This window comes from Chiloscyllium punctatum, chromosome 45 (genome assembly GCF_047496795.1).
Source record: "Chiloscyllium punctatum isolate Juve2018m chromosome 45, sChiPun1.3, whole genome shotgun sequence".
NCBI lineage: Eukaryota > Metazoa > Chordata > Chondrichthyes > Orectolobiformes > Hemiscylliidae > Chiloscyllium > Chiloscyllium punctatum.
The window spans coordinates 44,101,488-44,121,337 of record NC_092783.1 but is presented as its reverse complement, the minus strand read 5'-3'; the positions used below and the strand labels follow the sequence as shown (position 1 = coordinate 44,121,337).

The window sequence follows — 19,850 nt, the reverse complement described above, 5'->3', positions numbered from 1 at the left end:
GCTGAGGCTGCTTTTTTTTAAAAAAACCAAAAGGCAGCCAGACCAAATAAATAGTTTGAGTGCAATAAAGTGACAAAAAAAATCGTTATTTTGTTTTGATTCAAATATTCAAAATATCATGTGAATAATTTGAGATCATTCAGCCTCCTCATTTCCACGGCCTCCTAACAAAGTTGGCCAGTTAATTTCATTTAGCAATAAACAGGTGGCCCATTGCATCTCTTAAAAACATACTGATCAAGTGAAACTAAGTGCAAAATATAAATAGATGGAAGTGACCTTGGTAAAGTGTGAAAGATATTTGGATATACTGAGAAATTGTACTTCAGTTTTGAGAAAGCACCATTTATTGAAGCTGAATGGTACCATGATGTAATTACCTAATTACGTAAAATTCACATTTGAGAAATACGACGATTAATGATTTCTGAACTGTGTCAGTTTATTTGATCGATGCAGTCGTCACTTAGCTCTTCCTGTTGTTGCCATTTCCAAGGAATTGAATGTATTGTAATAGCATAAACCATGTTATTGTGACTATTACTCGTCTCCCAAGATGCCACATCTCTGAAATGAATCTGGACATTGTTAAAACAGAACCTTGAAGAGGGCTGGTTGTTTCATAATTCTAAAACTTGCTTTTACTAAAAATGGTAATAATTTAATAAATCAAAAACTTTGTATCACATAGTATAACAATGCAACTTCCATAATCTGAGCCACAAAACTGCAGGATTAGGTTATTTTCCAGTGGCCTTCACAGTTGTCAGAGTGGAAGTGCACCCTCAACTATCACATTAGCTAAAGCATGAAGCTGATACTTTGAATCTAAATGTTGTGAAACTTGAAAGTGTTCAGAAAAGATTTACAAGGATGTTGCCAGGGTTGGAGGATTTGAGCTATAGGGAGAGGCTGAACAGGCTGGGGCTGTTTTCCCAGGAGTGTCAGAGACTGAGGGGTGACCTTATAGAGGTTTACAAAATTATGAGGGGCATGGATAGGGTAAATAGGCAAAGTCTTTTCCCTGGGGTCGGGGAGTCCAGAACTAGAGGGCATAGGTTTAGGGTGAGAGGGGAAAGATATAAAAGATACCTAAGGGGCAACTTTTTCACACAGAGGGTGGTACAGGTATGGAATGAGCTGCCAGAGGAAGTGGTGGAGGCTGGTAGAATTGCAACATTTAAGAGGCATTTGGATGGGTATATAAATAGGAAGGGTTTGGAGGGATATGGGCCAGGTGTTGGCAGGTGGGACTAGATCGGGTTGGAATATCTGGTCGGCATGGACCGAAGGGTCTATTTCCATGCTGTACATCTCTATGACTCTATAAATAATGAAATCATATATTTGGTAATGTTTTATCAAGTTACCTTTATTTATCTACAACAACAGTACAAAGTGATTCGGGCTTGCAAAATAGCAGTGATTCATATTTACAATAAGTACACAATATAACAAACAGAACTAATTTTAAATTGTTGACTGCATTTTTCTCAGTTTTCTTTTTTGTTTGAACTGACATTGTAGGAACTCTATCCTTTTTGCTCCGATTCACTGGAAGTATCCCAGAGGTTCACTGCGAGAGAGGCAGAGAGTCAGATTTGGAGGTCAGAGATTAAAATGGAGTGATACACTGAAGCTACTGATGCTACAGAACACTGAAAAGACAAAACCATCAATGAAACAGTGAAATTCTATGGGTTCAGGCTTACATAGCACTATGCTTATCTTTTGCCACTGTATGGGGTAATAAAGCTCTTCTGAAGTTGCCTTAGTTCTACTAATATTAAGAAAAAGAAAAAAAGTTACACAAGATCAGTTTGTGTTGCACCAAATTTTCACGTGTAACCCAGCATTTAATCACTCAAAGAGAACATCACTATACTGTCTTTTTTACCTTGATAATCTTATGAAAAGAATTGTTTGGAATTATCCTGCCTAAATTTGTTTTAGGTTTTTCTTTCTGATACTTGTGAAAAATGTTCCAATATTTTCTGTATTCTGTTATCCAATCATTTGTGAATAGCTGTAAGGTAGCTGAGATACTTCTGCTTGTACTTCAGTTAACATTACACCATCCTTTTTCAAATGATCCAAATGTCAATTTCACATCAATTTCTGACACATTGAATCAGCAAACTTGGAATCTGAATTCTTGAGCAAACTTTCTGCACAAAGCATCCTAAAGAATTACAAATGTTATTGTAAAGATCCTGCTGGATACTTAAAAGAAATGTCAATCACCAATTTGTGATGAAGGATTCAAGTATAACTGCAGTTAAGAAATGGATTGAATGGTAATAATGAATGCATGCTTGCTCAGTATGTGGTGGCTGAGAAGCAGCTTGACTGATTGTTTTTAATTGCAAGCTACTGTATCCCGGCTTCTCCATTACTGCTTAAATGAGGGCTGTGATTAAACCAGAATTTAACCAGAAACCAATGTACAGTTGAGTGCACCTACTCAACATGCTAATGCAATACGATCCAATTTGTGACAAGGTCTTGACATTCACAGCTTGTTATCAGCTCCAAATTTCTAACCAAGCAACGATACAGCTGTCCTGTTTCATGCATATCTGAGTCTAAACATTTCTTTAATCCAATCAATCTATTGCATTCTATTGGATACAACCGTATATTTTTCTTTGTTACAGATTTCAGCAATGGTTTTGTCAATGCCTTACTTGGTAAATGCTCTAACTGGTGCTCTATTGAACTAAACACACAAATAAGATCCTCTATTTAACCCCTGGTCAGTCCCAAATTAGCTAAACGCCTTCAGGACATTTGTATATTATTATGCCAGTTTCCATGGATTTGGGGTCCACTCTTGGTCACTGTCTGATGATTATTGTTGGAAAGGGAATAGAAGTTGAACATTAGTTATGAGTAGGGTGACCCCGTAATCAACAGGCGATCCAAAAGCCATAGTAAACCACTCATTATGAAGATTTGCCATTGTATTGAGAATTAAGAGGACTACCAGCACCCAAATATCGACAAACCAGACGTTAGAAGCACCTTTAGAACAGAACTAGTGATGGGAGAAAAATTCTTCATGAAAGAAGTTAAATTGCACAACTTAATAGGAAGAGTCACCAGTTCTGCAGCTGTGGGACGATATATATTCTACTACATTTAAGTAGCAACATATTCACAAACTACAAAAGAAAAAAATTCCTGTTTTTACATTTAGGAGCGGCATGTTTGTTTGTTTCTGGTCACACTTCTAAAACATAATTTCTAATTATTATTCCCCTTCAAACATAGGTGGTAACCTTTGTCCGATGTACCCTGATTTATTTCACCTGCTAATCTGTGTAATATTGTGCAAGAGTTTGCAGCCTGATTTTAGCTGCATTCATGAATTGGTTTCAGGGTTTTCATCTCACCATTGATATCCAGTTGAATCTCTATCAGTAAGTTTCATTTTACTTTTTGTCTTATCCTGTCAAAGAATAAAAAAAAAACAGGATTGAAGCTAAGTGTGAAGGACTTGGGTGTTTGCAGGGGTGGATGAGATCCAGATTTGGGTGAGTCGGCACACCACAACAGAATCCCGATGAAGCTTCGGATAGCAAGCTGCTGTTTGTTTCAGAATTAAAAAAGCAACAACAGGAATGTTACAAGTGAAATGGGCAAAATGTATGCAGTTTTGACCAAGTTCTCATGTATGAAGTTGTTCAAAGTGGATGTGAGAAGATTGAGGGAGATCATGAGAAGTGTTCCATATAAGCCTTGTGACTGCACAAAAACTCAGAAGATCCCACATAGGCCGCGAAAGGTCAGCTCCTTTGCCCTTCCATTCACAGCTGCACTGGTCACGACCCCCTCTGGACTCTGCCATTGCGCAGAGATTCCATGAAGGTACAGTATCCTTTATTCTTCAAGGGAGTATCTCATCCTTACAACACGAAACCGCACAGTGAAATTCTGAATGACAGAGAGGAATAACAGGAGGGTGTCCTTTTAACGTGACATGACTTATAAAGCTTCTCAGCCTAACTTACGATGCATATTCCCTCCAAAGTGCTGCATTACATTGGGTTATGATGAATAGCAGAGATAGGAACAAATGAAGAGTACAATTTTTCAAATGAAATTGTTAGACATTAAGTGCCATCTATCCTCGATATTGATGATCATATTGTTTTGTTACTGCTCCACGCATTAGAAACATCAGATTGAACCATGTCAAAACACCATAGACATCTTCTCACAAAAGTGCAAATAACACTATCCACATCTTTGTATTACTAGAGGACCATGCACAACAGCAATAAAAAGCTCTGGGTTTTTCATCCCACACCGAGGTAAGATTAATATTTACAACGTTTATACACTTTGTGGCACTAGGACATGCACTTTTAAAACCTTTGGTTTCTTCAACGCAAAATGGAAAAAGAAAACTGTTTTGGAAAGAACTTTTAAACAATTGCTGTAGACATTTGATATCAAGTGACTGTACCCATTTTGCACAGATTTGTAATTAAAAATATTTGAAATAAAATCTTTGGTAGCAAAGCACACAGGAGGCTTGCTTCACACCATCTAGGTCGTCCCTCGAAATAACATAGTTTGTGCTAGAACATTTGGCAGGCGAGTGTTCACTTTACACTTTCAAATATAAATGGGAAGCAAAGCATCTCAGGTGAGCTGGAAGCCAGTTCTTCCTCATTTTGTTTCCTAACTGGCATCTTCTGCTGGGCTGACCAATAAGTGGTACTCACTATGAGCATGTTGGAGAAGCCTAGGACATTTCTGTCCATTTTTCCAAAGATAAAGTGAGATAAGGATAATAAGTGACCAAGGTAGGAGGACAGAAGACAGCAAAAATTAACTAATGGGTACACTGATAGTATTTGATGGCCTACATGATCTCGCCAGTCATCCGAGGAGAATCAAAACCTTAAAAACTAAAGCATAATTACTTGAAGTGGCAGCTTCCAAATGTCACCATTACTGCTACAAATCCACCAACGTATGTACATGGATGGCAACAATATTGATATTCAGCAAACAACATTGCTGACTTTCAAACAGACTTGAAATTATCAAGCCATTTGCCATATCTTGATAAATCTATGATGCTCTCACTGAAGATAACCACACTGCTCACATGGATTGACAGCTGTTTCATTTTCACCTATTTATTTAGCAGCACCACCTAATTCAGATTTTACTGACATAGGTTTTTACAAGTAACTGATGTCTGGTGAGGGATGTTGCCTCTTGAGCTGGAGTTTGAACAATAATTTTGCTTTGTTAACTCCCTCGTGGTGATTTGATTTGATGAAAAGAATGAAAAAAAAAAGCAAATCTCCAGCTAGGATGAGAAATTTCTCCAATTTCCTTTCCTTTATTTCACACCACAGTTTGGTAGAAAACCCATTAAACATGTAATGCCTTGTAAAGGTGAAATTACGCACTGTGGTAGGGATCACTCAATGACATGATTGTGATTTACAGGATGATGGAACGTGTGAAGATGACAGATCTTCCAGTACAATTTCTTTGAGTTTCCTACTGAGCCACGGTATTACATTCAGCAAGTTAGAATAAAGAAGAAAGCCCTGTATGAACCTCACATTGACTATTACTGACTGTTGTTACAATATGGAAGAGTTTGGCTAAATAGCAGCACTGATGAAACCTTGTTTCTTAAAACAAAAACAGAAATACACATTTTAAAATTAAAAAAAAATTGACAAACCTTTGGGGTGACTGCTTGTCACCCATATGTGCATTTATGATTTGTATCAGTATTGTCAAGTTCATTAATGTCCTTAATACATTATGAGGCAGGGATGGCACTAATTTCAGAAAGGCAAGATTCTGGATTCCAAGAGATACATCTTGATGTGTGAAGTCTGCTGTTCTTCCTTTCTAATTTGCACTGGAAACAACTGCTGCCTCTAACCAGTTTCATTTTGCTGGATGAGCTTTTGGTTATCCAATTGTGCATGTTGCTGCTGTGATCGAAATTTACTTCTTACAAGCGGGTAAGGTAGAATTCCATAGCATGGTACTGATCTTGCGTGTCCTTTCTTGCTCATGGCCACATAAACCTGCCTGCATTGTTCATTTGCATCAGCTCCTGTTCAAACTGTCAGTAAACACACCACAAATATAGCTGTAGCTCCCAAAGTTTGTTCTTTGTAAACATAAACTATTGTACTCAAGGTCATCGCACCCAGGTTGCAAGTCATCTAAAGGTAGTATTCTGAACGCAGCCATACCAGAGATAAACAAAATGGAGAGGTATCCAAAACATTTCAAAAATAAATTGCCATGCTGGCCACTTGATATTGTGCAACTTTGGACATTGCAATTAACCACAAGATCCACGCTTTACTCTCCCTATCTTATGACTTTCTCCATTGAGTTCACTATTCAGCCACGAGTTCTTGACAATTTCACTCTCAACTCTCTAGCGACATGGCGACAATCAGTTGCTCAACTTTATACGCCAGACGCTGTCTCCGTGCTTGCTCATCTTGTTCCAAGGCAGCAGTTATCTAATAAAGGGTAGAGAAAAGTGAGATGGCAACATAATCATAACAGCATTTTTTGCAAAAGATATCACATTAGCAGTACAATAAAACAACAAAAAAAGACAGCTCAGCATTGCTAATAACACATGAGGCTATGTTTCTTTAAAAGGTGAGTGGTTATGGTTGAACACAAGGAGAATTTAGGCTTAAAAGCAAATTACTGTGAATGCTGGAATCTGAAACCAAAAGAAAAAATGCTGGAAAATCTCAGCAGGTCTGGCAGCACCTGTAAGGAGAGAAAGGAGCTGACGTTTTGAGTCTAACTGACCTTTTGTCAAAGCTGTTTGACCCTTTGTCAAAATCTGCAGTAATTTGCTTTTATCCAGTGTTTAACCCACTGTCACCTCTCTTCCAGGAATGCCTACCCTGAAGTAGTACTGCTCGTCTCTCCAAGAATTTGGGCTTGTTCTCTGGGACCAATAATGTACTCTGAGAGGTACATGAGAAACAGCACTTCGATTCACTGATAGACCAACAATGCGATCCAATGTTGTTGCTTGAGATTAATGCATGGTGGAACAATGAACCAGGTGAATTGAGAAATGCAAAGCAATGGAAGTTCAGAGCCACTTCAGGAACTCTATTTTTCATTTCTCAAGGGTGGATATATAAAAAGGTTCTCTGCTTCAACATTTCTCAATTTATAATACTGTTATTTGGGTTTACAGAAATACACAAGCTACAACACTCAAATAGCCTGTTCAATTTGTTCCAACTGAGGCTGAATGAGTGCCCCATCATATTCATCCTACAACTCCCTGAATCCCAACATAACCAGGAAAAGTATTTTTATGAACATGTTCAGCTCAAGGGTCACTGGACTCAGCGTGCCAACTGTTTTCTTCTCACAGATGCTGCGAGACCTGCTGAACTTCTCCATCAATTTACCTTTTTCTTTGTTTCAGACATCCAGCATCCACAGTTCTTTGTTTTAATATATGGCTTATCAGATCTGTGCGCTGACAATCTGTTCTGAACTTTTCACTTAGTCCCATCACCCTGCTTCCTTCCACCACAATACCCTTAAATGCTTGCCCACTTCTAAACTCTCAGGGATTTTGTTTCTACTGATATTTCAGACGGAACATTTGATGTCTGAACAGCTGGTTGGTAAAACATATATCTTTTCATCCGTTCTTTTGTTAAGTTTATAACCTGTACATACTGCCATCCTGATGCTGGAAATAAACTTCCTCCTCCAGTTACATCAACATCTCTCAATATTTGAATACCTCCAGCAGATCTCCTCTTAAAATTGCCTGGTACTTTGGTTTCTCCATGAAATTTAAATACCCATGTTGCTGGTTTTCTTCTGTATCCTCTCCACAGATTCTATTCAAGTCTCCCAAAGTAATGTCTTTCATGAAAGGAACAGTTGAGGACCTGGCCAAGAACTACCAACTGAGGGAGAAACTGGTGTCATTCTCTATTGCAGTATGGAAAGAACTAGGTGATGGGAAGTATAAAATGTTCTTGACAGTGACAATCAGATTGTACATGTGAGAAAAAAATAGTATTTAGTCGGGTGAACGTGAAACTAGAAGTGAGAACACAAAGGAAGCTAGTTGTTGAGAAGGGTGAAGGCAGAGAATGGAAATATGAGAAATGAGTCAAGTCCATTTCTGAAAACCCTCATTTAAAATGAGTTCATCTCAGAATCTCTGACATGAAAAGTCATCTTTATCAGAACAGGGATCATGAACAGGTACAGAATAAAATCAAAAGGGTCGATAGAATGCTGAATTTAGAGAATTAGAGAACAAGGGGGTGGAAATCATGCTTCAATGATACAAAACCCTAGCTAGAGCACACCTGGAGCCCTGTAAGCAGTTCTAGCCACTGAGCATTAAGAAAAATATATAGACTTTGGAGGAGTTAGGTTTACTTTATCAGAGTTGTGCTTCCTGGAAATTATTAAATTAATGGATTATCCAATTGAAGTTTCCAACACTTCACATTTAACAAATAGGTGTAAAACGTTGCAGTACAATAACCTTATAACAAAGAAATTTATTAACTACTGAAAAGGAAAGTTTCCAACACAGTTTGCAGCCTTTAAAATGTAGGACAAGGTTGTTATCGCTGCCAAGGTTGTGTCTCTGGCACAAACAATTCTGATAAGAAACAAAAGCAGAAATTGCTGGAAAAGCTGAGCAGGTCTGGCAGCACCTGTGGAAAGAAATCAGAGTTAACGTTTTGATCCCAGTGACCCTTCTGAACCCGAAACATTAACTCTGATTTCTCTCCACAGATGCTGCCAGACCTGCTGAGCTTTTTCAGCAATTTTTGCTTTTGTTTCTGATTTCCAGCATCTGTAGTTCTTTTCATTTTTGCTTCTGATAAGACCTGGATCTCAGGAACATATATAAACCAATTGTCTGAGCGTTAATAGACGGGCTCGCAAGAGAAAGCAATCACTTCAGACAGGCACGTGTTTTGCAAAGTAATACTTGCAAACTACAGTCCTTGTTTGTAGAAGCAGCCAGGAAGGGGCTTCCCAACCCCTTCGCTAGTCAGTTTAAAAGGATGGATTAAGAGGAAGATAATGCTGCAAGCAAAGCAGATAAGAGACTGCAACCAAAACCACTCCCACGTTTCACTGGTTGCAGCCATTCCCTGTCTCTTTTGTTGATGCATCACATTCAAAATGTTGCTTTTAGTGGTCTATTTAACAAACTATTCTAAAATTACTTGACCTTTTCTGGATAAACTATGACTCCCAAACCTCAAAACCAACCCAGTGTAGGTAGAGAAAATTTGTTTTTGCTATTTGGGAGCTGAGGACCAGACAGCATGGCCTAAAATTAGAGACAGATTTTGCAAGAATGACATTAGGAAAAGGAAGGTTGAAGTTAGGAGCTCTCTTCTGCAAATGGTAATTTATGTCAACTCAATTGTGATTTCAAAACTGGGATTAATAGACCTTTGAATGCTAAATTTATTAACAACTATCATGCAGAAGTGGGTATTTGGAGTTAGGTTAAATATCAACTGTGACATCAATGAATGGCAGGACAGGGTTGAGGGGCTTTTTAAAAATTAATTCATGGGATGTGGGCTCGGCCAGCATATATTTCCCAAAAGGGCAGTTAAGATTCAACCACATTGCTATGGGTCTGGAGTTACAAATAAGGACAACAGAGCACATAAGGTTGGCAGATTTCCTTCCTTAAAAGATATTGGTGAACCAGATTTGTTTTTAAACCAGTAGCCAACCCCTGTTGTGATATTCATAGGTAACTCAACAGTTGCCATAGTCTTCTGGGAGTAGAAACAGAGTCTTGTACTTAGTAAGCCAATCAGGAACAGTGATGGGTATATTAAGCCAATTTTCTTCATGGGAGTGCTCAGATAATTGGAATTGCCTTTCTAAACTCTCACTCATATCCATTGTGCTATTGAAACTAAATTACTTTAAAGCCTAAAGATAATTCTCCAGATCAAATAAGTCATTCTCAACTTGTTTTCAACTTTGAAATAAAACCCTACTTTTAGTTTACTTGTGGCCTGAGCATTCCAATTTTGGCAAATTATTAACAACACACTCACACTTTGCATCCGTACAAAGAATATTGCAAACTATGTGCAACATGTGTCTTTCACAATGACTTTATCTAAGTTGGACGTTTACAAGCACATGTGACAATTGCATGTGAGGGAGTGTGTGTTCCCAGAGCTTTAATTGGTATACCACCTTCATATGCAAGTCAAAATTCACCCATAATAATATATGCCCTGAGAGAAAGATGGTCTGAACATTCCTAATGATATTATCCATCAGATTACAAAGCACGTATTGCTAGTCTTTATCTGCAGCAGACACCAGATGAAGTAAAATATAATTTTGCTTTGTTCTGGTGCAAATGATACTCAAAAGCTTAATATGCTACTAAAGAATAGCTAATGCAATACCAACACTCCAGATAACGAGCATAAAATGTTGAGATCTGTGATAATTTGTAATAATGAGATTTTTCTATATTACTACCTGTTTGTGTGGTGAAATTATAGTTTGAGTCAGTGGATAGAATATTAAATAATGTTCATTAACACTGCTAATGAAGTACCACAAGGACCATCATTTACTTGTGCACAGAAATAATGATTTTATCTTTCTGTTGGTTTCTTCACCAATGCATAGTTAAAGGCCCAATAGAAGCCCCATGAGAACTACTTCAGAAATGATTCAGAAGCCAGATACTCTAATTTCTCCTCCCGTCAAGAAGATGGTTGCATTCAAATTAGCAGAACACAAAAAGAATAATCCTTGAATTATTAAGTTTTCGATTATGTTCTCGAAGCATAAACAGTCTGGTAAGTAAAGACTCCCAAGGTTTAATCTAGCTGCTATGGTACAGCAGTCAGGGGGATAATAACAGGGCCAGTCCCCCAGGTCCCAAGGTGTTTTACGACTGTAAGTAAAAATGACTTTGTGATGAATTCAGAAAATGAAAATGTAATAGAAATAAGCTGAAATATTAAAATATGGTCTTTTAAATTGAGAAAAGGCAGATTATATTAACATTCCCATGGTGTAAAATCAGACTTCAATTATAATCAAGAACAAACAATCCTGTACAAGTAAAAATAATGTCAAATGTATTTTAAAATTCATAGATCTTTATATGACAAAGTGTGCAGGCATTTTCAAAATTCAACGGAATAAGATTTGGGTGCGAAGGTTGTGTTGTGTTGTGGGGGGTGGAGAGGCAGTGGGTGGGAGGTGCATGCTAGAGTTGAAGACACCATTGATTGTATCAATGTACACTGATGATTGGCAAACTATTAAACTTACACTAGGGCATACTTTCTCAAGCCAGGATACTAGTCAGAGAATTTTAAACACTAACCTCTTCACTGTATTTGGTAACGTAAGAGTAGATTTCATTCAATGCACTCAGCATGTTAAACTCATTGACATGCAAACGGGATTGTTCTGCCAGGTAAGCATTCATGTCTTGATCACTAATTGCAGACATTTTGGCAATATCAGCGTAATACCTTTAAAAAGAAAAATGTGTTTCACTGGCAGCCTGTTCACAATAATATAAGCAGTAACACTCGATTAGTTATTTATTCACCATATGGAAATGCTACAGATAAATGAACGAAAGGAATTGTATGAAAATCAACCTCACTTTGGCACAGACATATTGGTCAATATCTACAAATCACATACCAATGGGATTCTGCAGCTAAATTCAGCCACGTGAATCTGAGCATAGAATTTTTTCACTAACAAAAAACTAGTAAGGTGCAGTGTTTAAAAAAAAAGTTTGAAGAATCTACACAGACTGTGAAACATTGAGTTTCTACCCAGAGTCAGATCTATTGCTGCACTAGGAAACTTTTATATTCAGAAATGGTCACACAAAGATAGTACTTGGTCTGTTGACAGCACAGAGTCAAAGAATCAATTGTGGACAAACAGACCATTGACGTAAACCTCAGAATAATTATATTTTATGGCATGTGCACTGACGAATAGGGAAAGAGAATCCAAGCAGACACTGCCCTTGGCCACATTTGCATACAAATGGGAAAAAAATTGTGCAGCCGCAGAATACAACTGTGATTAATGACAACAATGAAAAGTGCCCCCAGACATCTGGAATGCCCTCGCTCCACCAAGTGAAATCACACTGTCAGCAGCTTTCAGAGCTCTGCCTTCCAGTTATTTGAATGGGGAATACGGGGCTACATTCATTCATTAATTAATCCCCATTTCTGAATCTTTCATGTCCCTTATGAATTTTGAAATGTGGATTAATTGATCACAGGCAACCCAAAGCTTTTGAAGTTAATGTTAATGTGTTTGATGAGTGGGTGAGACACATTTATAACGAACCAAGACAAATGAAGCAGCAATTTTTTTTCTCTTGAAGCCAAAAGCCCACCTACATACGTTTTCCCACACACAGTCAGGAAGTGCTTTGCAACATTCCCGTGTAAGTCATCTCCATTTAGAAACAAAGAAATGCAATTTAAACTGGTGAAAATTTTGGTTAAAACCAACAATGACAAGCCCAAGTCTTCATAAGTGGCAAGTCTGTAGTACTTGTATCTGATTAATGTGGACTACAGTGAAATAAAAAATAAATTGCTCTTCTCTCGAAATGGTCGCCATGATTTGGAGGTGCTGGTGCTGGATTGGAGAACGTTAAAAATCACTCAATGCCAGGTTATAGTCCAACAGGCTTATTTGGAAGCACTAGCTTTAAGAGTGCTGCTCCTTCATCAGGTGATTGCCCAACCTGTTCAACTGTAACCTGGTGTTGCTTGATTTTTAACCTTCTCTGGAAAGTTATTAGTCCTTCACAAACAAACAAGCAATGAGAATCTAAATAATGTTAACCTCATTTTATGTTGAGAACAGTATACATATAGGCACCAATAAAAGACAGAAAATGTTGGAAAAAGATGAGTCATGATTAACCCGAAATATTAACTTTGTCACTTTCTCCATAGATGCGAAGAGACCTGCTGATTATTTAGCATTTTCACTCGTCATTGCAGACTTCCAGTAACCATAGCATTTTGCTTTTCCATTGTTGCCTAGGGACTGAATTCTATAAAGTGGGATTGAATCAGAAACATGATGCTGTGAATTTGTTAAAAGAATTGATATTGAATTTTCATAATTTTGTTGAACGGAATATTCACAGCGAAAATGTCTGAATTCCCATGAACTTAAATGGCAGAACACTAGTGTGCAAATGCCTTGAGAGAAAACACTGAATCTCAGGACATTATAGCACCATGTGATATATAAAATGATAGCTTTGCATTACATACTGATCCAGAAGTCAACTTAATTTAAACAGTTAAACCTGGTTACGACAAACTCCCAGGGACTGACAAAGCACTTTGTTTTAAAAAAAATTGCATTAGTGGGTTCATCACAGCAAGTTCTGAAACTGTTCTAATAAATATAATGGAACTTCAATCGAGGTTAGTAAAATTCACTTTGCTCTGGTGAAAAGCTTGCAACAACAGGGTTTAATGGCAAAGCTCCATTTCTCACTGCAGTATGTCAGTTTCAATCTGTTAATGGCACCAGCTAACAAACATTTTCCATTAAGCAGCACTCAATCCCTATGTTATCAGTTATAACTCCTGCCATGTTCTTTAGACATGAATGAAGTCTGATAAATACTGACCCAGCGTTGATGCCAGTATACACTAACCTTTCAACCCAGCTCTTATAGTTGGGAATATCCTTGGCATATAGCAATTTGTTCGATGGAGAGTCCTTGCCGAGTCGATGTTCAGATGTTGAACAAGAGTCCATGAAGGTCTGTGCCACAACAGATAGACACGCGTCTGTAATACTGCTCTTGTGAATGTCAAACACGAATTGTGGATTCTTAATCACGTTCACCCAAAATCGTAATGGTAAACTGCAAAACAGAGGAATATTAGGATTTGAAGGTACTGTAATCACAAGGAAACCACAATATAGAAATGTAGCAATGTAATATCTGACAACATCTATACAGAGTAGTTGAATTTTGATCATGTAAGCACATATAATGCTGGATGATCCCCTGTAGCGTTGCATACAAGGAGTTAAAGCTAAGTACAGCTTGACGCAAAGCTGAGTGCATAATTGAACTCTGGTACAGCAACAGATTAGAGGAGGAGGAACATGAAGGAATTAAGTATAAGCAGCAAAAGGTGAAACTATCTAAAAGCTTGGTGGGAGGAATCTGGGGAGACAATCTCTCTGGGGCCAGCACATGATCCAATTGTCTCCATAATACTCTGGCAGTGACAGAGGCTAAAGTACAACTGGGGACAAAGGAGGGTGGTGGGGGCAGTTTGCCAGTGACAGACTTCAAATTTGAACTAATTCAGTTCTGTGTTTATTGAATTCCAAGTTTAGATTCTACAAAATAATATCTCTAAGCTGCTCATGGTAACATGCATTCAGCAAAAAAGGATCTGTAAATAAACCACCACCTGCAAGCTCTCCTCCAAGCCACTCATTATCCTGACTTGGAAATGTATTGCTGTTCCTTTTATTTCACTGGGTCAAAATCTTGGAATTCCCTCCCTCAGGGCATTGTGGGAAAACCAACAACACATGGACTGCCATGGTTCAAGGTAGCAGCTCACCACCACCTTCTCAAGGGCAACTAGGGACAGGCAACAAGTTGTGGCCAGCCAGTGACACCCATATTTCATGAGAGAATAAAGAAGCTAGAATGAAACAATGTAGGGATTTAGGGGATGAGCCTCTAGAGGACAGGGGCATGATGGCTAGGAGAGCAGTCACAAACATCAATGAAAACTAAACAAAAAATAAAATCGTGAATGCTGGAAATCAAAGAAAAACAACTTGCTGGACGTATTCGTGGAGTGAAAGTAGAGTGAATGCTTCTCTTTCTCTCCACAGACGCTGCTAGACCTGCTGAGTTTCTCCAGCAATTTCCTGCTTGTGAACGAAACCAGCTGTCGGTTTTGCAAAGCCAATGGACTAAAATTGCCCATGGTGCTTTGGAAACCGGCTTTAGCCTGCCAACTTCTAGATTTGACTTGAGCCATTAGGCTGATATATACCTGCTTGAGAGAGGCAAGTTGCCTTTCTAATATACAGGATTGGCCAACTGGAAGTACCTTGAGACAGTTTGATGCAGCACCCACACATCTCACTGGCTAGGTGAGTGGAGCATTACATGCGCTGCATCAACTAGTGTAAAGCTTTGCTTCTTCTGTTGATCTCACACCATTGTCCAAACACATAGCAACCAGAGGAAGGAACATCTCTCTCCAGCTCCTCACATTCCCCCAAGCACTACCTCAAAGAATGTTTCTGTATAGCCAGGTACAACTTGTGTATGGCTGGGATCATTACTGTAATTGCCTCATCTCGTTCCCAATTCCAAACTCCTCAAAATTCCATCTTGGGATTGAACTGGTTATTGAAATTGTTGAAATTGCATCGTATGGGTCCTCACATGGTTGTTACCATGTAAACAATGCCAAAAACCCAGAAAGAAACTGATCAAATCAAACAGAAACCAAGAACTGGAAGAAGGCTTCTGAAGAAAGGCCACTGGACCCAAAATGTTAACTCTGCTTGAGTTTTTCCAGCAAGCTGATCATGTTGACCAGTGTTGGAAACAAACTGCAGGAACACTGTGCTTCCAAAAAAAATTGGAGCCATTCACGTTACAACTGGAACCATACACTCAACAAACAATTGGATTGATGCTTCAATAACATTGCATTGAAAAAACTAGGAAGTAAGTCATTAAAACAACAGCTCTTATAAATTTTATTGTCACACATGCATCAACAGGAAACAAGATCAAGATTAGGACTAATCGCTTTGCTTTAAATTGTTATGGATTGTCGAGTCACTCAGCCAATCACAGAATGGTGAAGAAAGGCAATGTAATCAGAAAATGGATGTTATAATAGAAGATAATATTCATAATCTAATTATTATCACAATAACAGTTTTTTTAATGTGACATCATGTAACTGGTAGGAATTTAATGAAAGCCATATTAGGCACAGAATTTGAAAAAAAAAATTGCTCTTAGGATTAAAGATTTTGAGGTTGCAGGAATTTTTTTTTACTAAAGTGCTCCCCTTTTTAAATGAAAAAATGTTAGTTTCATGAGAATTTTAATTGAATTTTAAAGAGACATGTTCATTTTTTTCCTTTAACTATCAGGCAGTATCCCACTTCACTGGGCTGCTCCAACAGTTACTGAAGTGAGGTGTCTCTTTCCTCAAAATAAAACAGTTGATGTCACAACTGTTTTGAGTTTGCTCTGGAGCTACAGAATACTTAGAAAATCCAAGTTATTGGCTGGGAAATTTGTTTTGCCTCTCATGCTACTAATCCTACGTGGCAATTGGTTATACTCTCCCCAAAAAGGCATGGATTCCCAAGTAGCTGAAGTGCCGATGTCTCGTGTTAGCAAGTATTCAGACACACGTTCTAATAATGATTGCTGGTAAATCATCATGTCAAGGAATGGGGAGTGGATGTAAGGCACATGATGAATCTCTCTCTCTCTCTCTCTCTGACAGACAGGAGTGGCAATCCTGGCTGAATGTTCTTTATTAAACACATAAATGCCAGGATCAACTTATTGCCTCCTGAGCAGATTGAGATTTGAATCTGGGAAGAAGTGAATTAACTCGCTGGGCCATGAAGGGAGAATGGCATGTAAATCTGTTTAACATTTCCTTTTGTCTCTGAGAAGTAACAAAATAAGTTTGAATCAATATATATAACTCCAAGATATTTACAGCCTTAATTCGCCTGGTTCTGAAAACTGACTTATTGTTGAGTGTGTTTAGGGAGAAGGCAACATAACCAAAGAACTTAAGCAGTGACAACAATGTCTATACTTTAACATTGCTAACCACTCATTTGGCAGGTTAATTGGAATATAAGTCCCTCCCAACTTTTCTAATTTCTCCTCACCCATTGCTCCAAATCCCGAGTCCCACAATGGTTCCCTGTTCTATGCACACTTAATCTTATATCTTGTTTTCAATGTCCTTGTCTCATCTTCTTCTGTCTTACATCACTTCCTCAGTCTTTACTCTTTTCAGTCCTACCTTCTGGAACTCTCTGACAAATTCCTTAAAAGTTGCTGCATTTCTATAGCTCCTTCTGCCTTTACAAACTCTCTCAAAGCCAATAATTTTGGCCAAGCTTTCAAACATCTATCCTAACTTTCCCAACATGTCACTTAAAAACAAAATCTACTTCACTTATTTTCTCCTTTCTTCAACTCCATAAACTTCATTGATGGAATCTCTCCTCCTTTTATGTTACTGTACTGTAAGGTGCTATATAAATACAAGTTGTTGTTGCAAGTGTAACATGGACTCTGAAATTGAATTGTTCCAGCTGATGGTGAAGAATGCAAACAAAGTTCAAGAGAGTTTAGCAAGTGCTAAGACAAAGTCAAGATCCTTCCCCATTATCCAACTTCCAGGTGCTTGACTTAACAAATAACAGAAACCCTTGCTTGGGAGCCTCTTCATACAAAGGGTAGAGTCAGAGGTGATGATTAGATGAGAGAATTCCACAGACAGAGGCAATGCGTAATTTATTTTTGCTGCTGGTATTCTATAGAGTGCATGCTGACTGATTGAGATGAAGTCAATTGCAGATCACTTAATGTCTTAATGCAGCAAAAGACTGATAAGATCAGACTGTTGGGAAAGGATGGGACTTAATTAAAGCAATAAGTAACCTTATCAATTCTTATCCTCCATTGCATGATAGAATGGCAATCAATTGTGATTGAAAATTTATCTTTGAAAGCAATTTTTTATGTTAACAAATGTGATCTTATCAGAGTTTGATTACAGTGCTAAAAACATTACATTTTTCAAAGATCCTTTATCCTTGATTGTTTAAAATAAACCCTGTAATATGTTACAAAATAAAATTAAAACCACCGCTTGTCAAGAGACAAAAAATATTTGGCTCATCACAGTGGAAAGCAGGAATAAAAACTCTGTTCCATTCGTTTTTCCTTCAAAAACAGATCCCTCTTTCTCCTAAAATAAATTACTTTCTTGTCCAGTCTTTGCCTTCCCATGACCTCTTTCCATGATTCAGCTGGATGAATCATATCACAGGCTCCACTTGAGAAGGAGCACCTGGGTTCACATCCCCAGCCACACTGACAAGTTTAGTTAGCCATGTAATCAAATAAGCAGAATGAGCACCAATATATTATTCACTTATTTCAAGTGCCTCCACAATCTCTAGGCACACCTGTCTTCAGACAGAAGTGCTACTTCTGGAGGACAGCTCACAGGAAAGAACATTCCTGATCACCTTGATGTCCTTGTTGTGTCATAATTCTCACGATTACACTCTTATCTCCAGAAGAAAGACGCTCAATGCTCATTAGCATTTAAAGCAGGTGTGAATCACTCTTCGACTCTACCTAGCTGTCAAGTTCACCAAATCAAGGAAGATTTATCTCAACCTATACAATAGCAACAATCATTTATAGGACTAAGTAGACCTTTATATTTTCCTTTTAATTCCAATGATAATTTCTCCACTGCTAATATTCACTGAACCTCTCGTCCCCAACTCCTCTAGCCTCACCTCCTGCTAATATTGTAAGGAGCTCATAAACATTTTCATCACAAAGATTGAGAACATTCATTCAGCTGCCTCTTCACATTTCCTATTTCTTCTTGCCCTCAAAGGCAAACCTCCCCAGAGGTCATCCCACTATCCAAGCCCTGTATTCACCTATTCATCCAGTTCCTGTGTCTACCGCCCTCTTGCCCTCTCTAGATATTTTCAATCAAGCTGTTCAGATGTGTTATATCTCTGAAACCGGTGAGACTCGAACCCAGGTCTTCTGGTTCAGCGGGAGGAATGCTACCACAACACCACAAGAACCCATTCGTGCCTCCTCTGAATTTTGTTTTTATTAACCTTTTGTTCAAATCGGTCTGGAGCAGGTGGAACTTGAACCTGGGTCTCTCAGTCCGACAGTAGGGATGCTACCATTGCACCATGAAACCCCTAAATGCTCTCTCTATTTTTGAAAATCTATTTTTAATCAACCTGTACAAAGATGTTATTACACAGCTCTGGGGTAGGGTGGAACATGAACCTAGGTGTCTCAATCCAGGGGTAGAGATACTACCACCACACCAGAAGATGGCCCATTATGTCATCTCCATTTTAAAAAATTTAAAATTTAAGGCTTCTGCGTTTGGGTTGAGTGGTCTAAGCCGATGGGATTCGGTTTGCAACCTCCGTAGAGTCGAGGGTTCGACTCCCTTTGCCACAAGGCGGCACAGTGGCTTAGTGGTTAGCACTGCTGTCTCACAGCACCAGGGTGCCAGTTTCGATTCCAGCCTCGGGCGACTGTCTGTGTGGAGTTAGCACGTTCTCCCAGTGTCTGCGTGGGTTTCCTCCAGGTGCTCCGGTTTCCTCCCATAGTCCAAGGATATGCGGGTCAGGTGAATTGGCCATGCTAAATTGCTAGTGTTAGGCGCATTTGTCAGAGGGAAATGGGTCTGGGTGGGTTACTCTTCGGAGGGTCGTTGTGGAGTGGTTGGTGCGAAGGGCCTGTTTCCACACTATAGGGAATCTAATCTTAAAACAAAATCTATGTTTTTCAATCAACCTTATTAGCCCCTGAGGAGCAGGTAGGACTTGAACATGGGCCTCCTGCACTGGGGGTAGGGACACCATGATGGAGCTACAGAGCCCTCGGGATTTGCTTTTATTTTATCAATAACCTACTTTCCTAATCAACCTATCTCAGAGATATTAGTATG

General features: G+C 38.6%; 1 protein-coding gene across 3 annotated transcripts in view; it reads right to left on the bottom strand.

Moving 5' to 3' along the window:
* Positions 1 to 1,354: 1,354 nt before the first annotated feature.
* plxna2 (plexin A2) overlaps positions 1,355 to 19,850 on the bottom strand; it is a 494,314-nt gene continuing 475,818 nt past the window's right edge. For 2 of the 3 annotated variants that reach the window (XM_072563600.1, XM_072563601.1), the window contains exons 30-32: positions 13,745 to 13,957; positions 11,408 to 11,558; positions 5,331 to 6,521 (exon numbers count right to left, since the gene is read on the bottom strand). In XM_072563600.1, the coding sequence (XP_072419701.1) occupies positions 6,426 to 6,521; positions 11,408 to 11,558; positions 13,745 to 13,957 (460 nt within the window). In that variant the 3' untranslated portion in view covers positions 5,331 to 6,425. Of the gene's footprint in view, positions 1,577 to 5,330; positions 6,522 to 11,407; positions 11,559 to 13,744; positions 13,958 to 19,850 lie in introns of those variants that run through there. The other variant, XR_011955408.1, reaches the window with a different exon arrangement.